The sequence below is a fragment of the Cherax quadricarinatus genome, chromosome 34 (assembly GCF_038502225.1).
Source record: "Cherax quadricarinatus isolate ZL_2023a chromosome 34, ASM3850222v1, whole genome shotgun sequence".
Lineage (NCBI taxonomy): Eukaryota > Metazoa > Arthropoda > Malacostraca > Decapoda > Parastacidae > Cherax > Cherax quadricarinatus.
The window spans coordinates 20,397,308-20,406,830 of NC_091325.1; the positions used below are offsets into that span (position 1 = coordinate 20,397,308).

Here is a 9,523-nt window from a genome sequence, read left to right on the forward strand (position 1 = left end):
TATGCAATGCATGCTCCAGGATTTTTCTTACAATGCGCACAATGACTGTGCAGACCCATTCTCTTGCATGCAGGTCTACCAGCTTTCTCCCGCTAAATTTGAAGCTGCCAGAATTTTGGCGTATTAATACATCACCGACACTGGTTTGTAAGCCATACCTATATGTCACCGACAGTGAAAGGATTAATGTGCCTCAGAGTTATTATTACTGTGTTATTATTATTATTATCATTATCAATATAGCATCTTCAAGACTAATAAGACAGGAGCTGAGTTTTGACCCCTGCAACTACAATTAGGTGAGCACTCTTAGTGAGTTTAACCCTTTGACTGTCGCGGCCGTATATATATGTTTACGAGGTACCATGTTTGACGTATATACAGTGGACCCCCAGTTAACGATATTTTTTCATTCCAGAAGTATGTTCAGGTGCCAGTACTGACCGAATTTGTTCCCATAAGGAATATTGTGAAGTAGATTAGTCCATTTCAGACCCCCAAACATACACGTACAAATGCACTTACATAAATACACTTACATAATTGGTCGCATTGGGAGGTGATCGTTAAGCGGGGGTCCACTGTATACTCATAAATTCTAGCGGCTTCAAATCAGGCAGGAGAAAGCTGGTAGGCCCACATGTGAGAGAATGGGTCTGTGTGGTCAGTGTGCACCATATAAAAAAAATCGTGGAGCACGCAGTGCATAATGAGAAAAAAAAACTCCGGCCGTTTTTTTTAATTAAAATGCCGACTTTGTGGTCTATTTTCGTAGAGTATTTGTGGTTGCATTCTCGTTTTCTTGGTCTCATTTGATAGAATGGAAACTATATTATAGAAATAGAGGTGATTTTGAGTAATTTTACTATAAAAAAGAACCTGGAAATGGAGCACAAAGTACGGGAAATGTTTGATTTTTGCCGATGTTCAGAAGTAAACAAATGATGTCATTGTCCAATAAATGTCCAAATAGCCATTCTAATATGCAGTCATGAGTGGTTTGATGTAATTTTTACAATTATTACAGTATTGCAGTAGTTTGCATAACAGTAAATCTTCTATTTTTTGTTTGAATAAAATTTCAAAATAAAAAGCAAGAGTAATATCACAGGGGCCTGGAGACATGACTGATGAACAAAGAAAATGTTATTTTAGAGCCAGGAATGTCTGCATTGTTCATTCTGGTCCTTATTTTGAAATTGTCATATTTTTTAATTTTCGTGAAATTGGCCAAATTGCAAATTTCTGACCATGTTATTGGGTAGTTGAAATCGGTAAATGGGCAGTTTCTTGTACTCAATCGATGGAAAAAATGGAGTTCTGAAGAAATAGCTATGAGTTTGGTTGACTGGAATAATGGAATTAGCCGAAAATAGGGCTCAAAGTGGGCGAAATCGCCGATTTGTAAATATCGCCAAGGTCGCTAACTTCGCGAGAGTGTAATTTGGTCAGATTTCCATCAAATTTCGTTTTTTTGGTGTCTTTACAATCGGGAAAAGATTCTCTATCATTTCATAAGAAAAAATAATTTTTTGTTTTGAAATTTTGCGACACCAGGAGACACCTCAGGATTGGGGGTTGCGACAGTCAAAGGGTTAATGTATACACAGTCTGTAAGTTTATTTAGGTACATGTACACATAAGTATAATTATCAGAGTACTGTACAGGTCTCCCTCAACATTCGCGAGGGTTAGGGGATCAAGAGCCTCGTGAATGTTGAAAAATCGGGAAGGTTTGGTGCCCCAATATATTGTAGGGAAATATAATACAATACTTCTTCCTTAACTTGTTGAACCATGAACAATCATAAAATACATGAAAACGTTGTAAATTGTACTAAATACATACATGTTATGGTTTAATAACATGTATGTTGTTAAATACCACTGCCTCCACTTCCTCGACCACTGCGAGTCCCTACTACCCTCCCTCCGACCCCCGCAACAGGCAGCCAGCCCTGCCACCAGTGTGGTGAGTGTTTTATTTGTTCATTATTTGCTATTAAACTACAGTATAAATAATGTAAACCCATTCATGACCGCATATTGGAATGGCTATTCGGACAGGTATTGGGCGGTGACATCATGTGTTTACTCTTGAACACAGCAAAGAATCAAACATTTCTGCTACTGCTAATAATAACAATAGTAGTAATAATAACAATAATAATAAACTATAATAATAATAAATACGATAGAATTGAAGAAGGAAACTGTACAAAAATACGAGGGTTGAAGCAATAGTGGAGGGAGTGGTTGACACATTGTCAGTGTGGCTTTGTTTATGCTGGAGTGAGCATTAGACTCCGTGCTCTTCCAAACATTTCACAATAATTCATTGTGTTTGGTGCTTGTAGATTGAGTGCGACTGGAGTGGTAGAGGCAGTGGTTGAGGAAGCGGCTGAGGCAGTGGTTGAGGCAATGGTAGAGGCAGTGGGTGAGGCAGCAGTTGAGGCAATGGTAGAGGCAGTGGGTGAGGCAGCAGTTGAGGCAATGGTAGAGGCAGTGAGTGAGGCAGTGGTTGAGGTAGTGGTTGAGGCAGCGGTTGAGGCAATGGAAGAGGCAGCAGTTGAGGCAGTGGTATTTAATAACATGTTATAAATAATAATAATACATATTACTAATAACATGTATTATTATTATTATTATTAACATGTATGTTATTAAATACCACTGCCTTGACCACTGCCTCACCCACTGCTTCACCCACTGCCTCATCCACTGCCTCAACCGCTGCCTCAACCACTGCCTCACCTACTGCCTCACCCACTGCCTCACCCACTGTCTCAACCGCTGCCTCACCCACTGCCTCAGCCGCTTCCTCAACCACTGCCTCTACCACTCCAGTCGCACTCAATCTACAAGCACCAAACACAATGAATTATTGTGAAATGTTTGGAAGAGCACGGAGACTAATGCTCACTCCAGCATAAACAAGTCAACCAGTGCCTCGTATTTTTGTACACTTTTCTTCTTCAATTCTATCGTATTTATTATTATAATTATTATTATTATTATTATTACTACTATTGTTATTATTAGCAGTAGCAGAAATGTTTGATTCTTTGCTGTGCTCAAGAGTAAACACATGATGTCACCGTCCAATACCTGTCCGAATAGCCATTCCAATGTGCAATCATGAATGGGTTTACATTATTTATACTGTAGTTTAATAGCAAATAATGAACAAACAAAACACTCACCACACTGGTGGGAGGGCTGGCTGCCAGTTGCGGGGGTCAGAGGGAGGGTAGTAGGGACTCGCAGGTGGTGGGAAACTTAAATATGATTTGGAAATAAGTCACTCTGTCTGACTTTTTTGGGTTATCCTAGGTTCTCTACACATATGCTGCTATGTATGATAATTTTATGTAACTGTATTTGTGTATACCTGAATAAACTTGCTTGACGGCTGGGAATTTGGAGGCTGGGAATTTGGCAGTTGGTAATTAGCGAATGTGTGAAGCATGCGAAAGTTGAAAATGCGAATGTTGAGGGAGACCTGTATATATAAAATACGAAATCTTTCTTCTTTCAACACACCGGCCGTATCCCACCGAGGCGGGGTGGCCCAAAAGGAAAAACGAAAGTTTCTCCTTTTACATTTAGTAATATATACAGGAGATGGGGTTACTAGCCTCTTGTTCCCGGCATTTTATTCGCCTCTTACAACACGCATGGCTTATGGAGGAAGAATTCTGTTCCACTTCCCCATGGAGGTAAGAGGAAATAAACAAGAACAAGAACTAGAAAGAAAATAGAAGAAAACACAGAGAGGTGTGTATATATATGCTTGTACATGTATGTGTAGTGTGACCTAAGTGTAAGTAGAAGTAGCAAGATGTACCTGGAATCTTGCATGTGTATGAGACAAATAAAAAGACACCAGCAATCCTACCATCGTGTAAAACAATTACAGGCTTCCGTTTTACACTCACTTGGCAGGGCGGTAGTACCTCCCTGGGCGGTTGCTGTCTACCAACCTACTTCCTAGGAAAATATGAAATACATAACTTTAAAACACTTGAAATTTTGGAAAGTTACCAGACATGCTCAAGGAGAATGTAAACAAACCGGGTGGCACATAGTGATCGTATTAGAGAGTCAGGTGGGAGGAGCCATATAGCGAGATTTGGTCATAATTTGAAATGTCCGTATTAACTGAATGCTGTAAAGTGGGGCCCTACTGTATTATAATACATATTTTATACCACTTCTCTCCACTACCAGTACAGAGGCAGCAGAAATGGGGCTACCTTCAAATGTAAAATAATCAAGGTGCTATTCTCAGGTGCTAAAGTGTAATAAGTTCACTATTTTGCCATTATATTCCCAAGCTCCTTTATTTGATTACAACTTTATTTGTTCACCACAACTTATATTAGTCCCTTTTATATTGTCTCCTTTATTTTAACTATAAAGAACTACCTACTATTATATTCCCAAGCTCCTTTATTTGATCATCACTTTATTTGTTCATCACAAATTATTTTAGCCCCTTTTATATTGTCTCCTTTATTTTAGCTTTAAAGAACTACCTTAGTTCACATATTTACATTTGTTAAAATAATTCAGATGCTATTGTTTAGCTTTAGAATATTTACTTTGTCTTATATTTAATTCTAACTATAGATTCTCTATAAATCTTATGATTACAAGCATTGATCCTGATACCAACCTCTTATTTAATGACTTAAATGAATCAAACAGTAACTGTAATTACTACACAGCAGAACAATCAAAGGCACTTCTCAGAGCCAACAACAACATAACTGTCTTTAACTACAATATCAGATCTTTAAGCAAATATTACGATGACCTCATAGCATTACTAAATTCCCTGCATGCCAGTATGCCATCATTACTCTCACTGAAACCTGGCTTAAGCCTGATACTACAGATGTCTATGCCATTCCTGGTTACACAGCCATACACAGCTGTAGGCCAGATCAACAAGGGGGTGGCATAGCTAAATACTACTCAGACCAACTAGAATGTATCACTAATACTTGCACAAGGGATGAACATGGGGAATATATAATAGCTAAATTCAAATCCAAATACTACCTACAAAAACCTCTCACAGTGATAAACATCTACAGAGTACCACAGTCAAACATTAGCCATTTTAGTGAAAACCTAGGAAGTATGATAACTGATGCACGCATGAATATAGATCACTTACTACTCTCAGGTGACTTCAATATAAATCTCCTGCAAGACCAGGACCCACACATTACTGAATTCACAAACACTATGAGTAACTGCTTGTTGCTACCAACAGTAACAAAACCTACAAGAATTACAGAGACTAGTGTTTCCCTACTAGACCACATCTGGACCAACACCATATCCCCTTTAAAATCAGGCATAATCACAGATAATACCACAGACCACTACCCTACCTTCTTCATAACTAATCTAGGCAAATTACCCCAAGACACTACTAAAGTCACTTTCAGACTTTACTGTGAGGCAGCCATTAATAACTTCACAACAACAGTGACAAATATTGACTGGCACACTGAGTTAGAAATCTATACAGATATTGACGAATGCATTAATAATTTTCTAAAAAAAGACCCAATACCTCTATAACAAGCACTGCCATAAAAAAACTAAACAGATGACAGCTAAGAGACTGAACAGTCCCTGGCTAACACCCAGCATCCTCAGATCCATAAATACAAAGCACCTATATGAAAAACAGTACAGAATGGGTCACATAACCAGAGATCAAACAAAACGTTACTCGTCAATCCTAACCAGCCTGATAAGAAGGGCTAAAAAATTGTATTATGAGAACAGATTATTCAACTTAAAAGGTGATATAAAAAAGACCTGGAAAACCCTATCAGAAATTCTAGGAACAAAAAATATATCACGAAATAGAGCAATTGAACTAACAAAACCAGATGAACCCCAACTCTCACCAACTGAAACAGCAGACTCAATTATTTCTTCTCCACCACAGGAAAAAAACCTTGCCAATAAAATCCCAAGCTCAAATACCCCACCCAATGACTACCTCACTGGCAACTACCCGAACACACTGTTCCAAGCTCCAACTAACCCAACAGAAGTCTCCCTTATTATCAACACACTAAAAAACAAGATAGAAGATTTAAATACCTTACCAACCTTTATATACAGAAAAGCATCACAAGTACTGTCACCAATCATTGCAACACTCTTTAACAAATCCATCGAATCCTCTACCTTCCCTACAGTTCTCAAAATAGCGAGGGTCACTTCGATCCATAAAGGAGGAGACCAAACAGACTTGAACAACTATAGGCCAATATCCAACTTACACCCTCTCTAAAATCTTCTAAAAATTAATTCATAAGCGAATCTATTCCTACCTCATCTCCCACAACATACTCAACCCCTGTCAGTTTCGGTTCAAGCCTAATAAAAATATGAATGAAGCTATTGTACACATGCTAAAACAAATATACACTGCATTAGAGAAAAAAGAAGTCCCACTGGGGATCTTCATTGACTTATGTAAAGCTTTTGATACAGATGACCATGATTTGCTGCACATAAAATTGTCGCACTATGGTATAAGAGGGCACTCCCTCAACTACCTAAAGTCGTACCTCAGCACAAATGGAGCAAACTCTTCCACACAGCCAATTACAGTTGGTGTCCCACAGGGAAGTGTCCTTGGCTCTCTTCTCTTTCTCGTTTACATAAATGACCTACCAAATGCATCGCAACTACTCAAACCCACACTATTTGCAGATGACACTACATACGTCTTCTCTCACCCGAGCCCAGTCATGCTAGCCAATATTGTGAATACCGAATTACAGACAATATCTACCTGGATGATGACTATCAAACTTACTCTCAACATTGACAAAACCTACTTCATTCAGTTTGGTAACAGAGCTACATATGTCCCTCTTAACATAATGATAAACGGATTGCCTATCAAAAAACTCACAGAGGGAAAATTCTTAGGAATCCACCTTGATAAAAGACTCAAATTTCAAACACATGTACAACAAATTTCCAAGACCATAGGCATACTATCAAAGATACAGTAATATGTTCCACAGTCAGCCCTCCTGGCCCTATATCACTCACTGATTTACCCCTATCTCACCTATGAAATTTGTGCATGGGGCTCAACAACAATAAACCATCTCAGACCATTAATTACCCAACAAAAGGCTGCAGTCAGAATGATGATAAATTCCCACTACAGGCAGCACACTCCACCAATATTCAAAGCTCTAAACCTACTCACCATACAAAACATCCATACTTATTATTGTACCTACTACATACATAGAACACTTAACTCAGATATAAACCCTCCCCTCAAACGTCTCCTTACCAACCTCAACAGAACACATGACCATAACACAAGGCACAGATCACTCTTTGATGTTCCTCGTGTCCATCTCATACTATGTAAAAACTCAATGCACATAAAAGGCCCAAAAATCTGGAATTCATTACTGGTGAATATAAAAGAAACACTGTACAATGCCTGCACTCTAAAGGAAGGGTTCGGGATATTGACGGTTTGGAGGGATATGTTGTGTATCTTTATACGTATATGCTTCTAAGCTGTTGTGTTCTGAGCACCTCTGCAAAAACAGTGATTATGTGTGAGTGAGGTGAAAGAGTTGAATGATAATGAAAGTATTTTCTTTTTGGGGATTTTTTCTTTCTTTTTAGGTCACCCTGCCTCGGTGGGAGACGGCCGACTTGTTAAAAAAAAAAGAAAAAAAATTGTATCTCGTAAATGTTTAACCTGTGACCCAATCAAACTTTGTTATTTTTAATTACATTACCTAACAGAATACTCCATTCTACTGAATGCACAGCAACATAGTAAATGACCATATGACCTGTCTTTGAAATATTCATTTGTGCTTAATTGTTATTTGTTTACAATAATGTTTACCACTGAATATATCACTGCTTAGTAAATCTTAAGTTAATTTTAAGCCTGCCCATAATGCTCTGCATACAAGGGGCTTTGGCAAGTTACACTTAACCACTGTATTTCTTTGTACTTCCATGTATCATGTTCAAATTAATAAATAAATAAATAAATAAATAAATCTACAATTCTAAGCCACACTACCAAAAAACAAAAACAAAACTCCCAATTGCATAAAAGGGCATATACCAAATAATGCATCTGGTAAAAAACAATAAAAAATATTCATAATTCACTTTCAAGAGTATCATATTATATCTATTGGTTTTGACTATATCAAATAAATATGAGCTCTCTATAAATGGATATAATTAATTTACAATCCAGCTTTTAGAAATTATAAATATTAAATCTTAGGTTTTTAATCAGTCTCTAGCAAAAAATGCTTTCTATATACTATGCATAAACTAAATATACACAAAATATGAAGCATTTAGTCAAAAACTGAAAAAAATTTATTTAATATAATTTATTGAATGTTCACAAAGATCATAACTGCAGATCAACATTCCTAAGTACATAATTGGTTCCAAAGTATCAATACTGCCATTGAAGAACATCTTAAGTCAGGAACCCACTGTATTTAAAATAAACAAACTTTTCCTACCATGGATAATCTGTTGCAGAACTGTTCTGGAGTTATAGCGTCAGGATGCAGGTGAACGATAGCTATGTTAGTATGTACATCAGCTACCTGACATATCACATTCTTGCTTCCGGTTTCAGAAATTGCTGAAATTTGTGCACTGCATTAACACAATATACAGGTGTGAGATTAAAATATGCAGAATCTAATACAAAATGGGAGTTGTCACAGTTGATTTTGCTGATGACACTATGCTTTTGGGAGATTCTGAAGAGAAGTTGCAAAAGCTGGTGGATGAATTTGGGAGGGCATGTAAAGGAAGGAAATTAAAGTGAACATAAGAAAGAGTAAGATCATAAGGGTAACAAATGATTTGGGTAATGAAAGATTGGATATCAGATTGGAAGGAGGAAGTATGGAGGAAGTGAATGAGCTCAGAAATTTGGGAGTGGACTTGTTGGTAGATGAGTTTGTGTAAGATGAGGTGAACCATAGAATTGATGAGGGGAAAAAAGGTGGGTGGTGCACTGAGGAATCTGTGGAGACAAAGAATATTATCCTTGGAGGCAAAAAAGAGAAACTGAGAGTATAGTTATATTTATACCAACACTCTTATATGGGTGTAAAGTATGGGTTGTGAATGTTGCAGCGTGGACGAAGCTGGAGGCAGTATAGATGTAGTATCTGAGGGCAATGTGTGGTGTGAATATTATGCAGAGAATTCATAGCTTGGAGATTAGGAGGGAGTGCAGGGTTGCTAAAAAATATTATCCAGAGGGCTGAGGAGGGGTTATTAAGGTGTTTGGTTATTTAGAAAGGATGGGGCAAAATAGGATGACTTTAAGGGTGTATAAATCTGTAATAGAGGAAGGTGGGGTAGAGGTTGGCCTAGGAAAGATTGGAGGGAGGGGATAAAAAAGGTTTCATATGTGAGGAGCTTGGACATCCAACAGCCATATGTGAGCATGTCA

At 37.7% G+C, this 9,523-nt stretch overlaps 1 protein-coding gene across 2 annotated transcripts in view; it reads right to left on the bottom strand.

Moving 5' to 3' along the window:
* LOC128693670 (uncharacterized) overlaps nucleotides 1-9,523 on the bottom strand; it is a 117,376-nt gene that overhangs the window by 25,988 nt on the left and 81,865 nt on the right. For both annotated transcript variants that reach the window (XM_070091232.1, XM_070091231.1), the window contains one exon: nucleotides 8,574-8,698. In XM_070091232.1, the coding sequence (XP_069947333.1) occupies nucleotides 8,574-8,698 (125 nt within the window). The remainder of the gene's footprint in view (nucleotides 1-8,573; nucleotides 8,699-9,523) is intronic.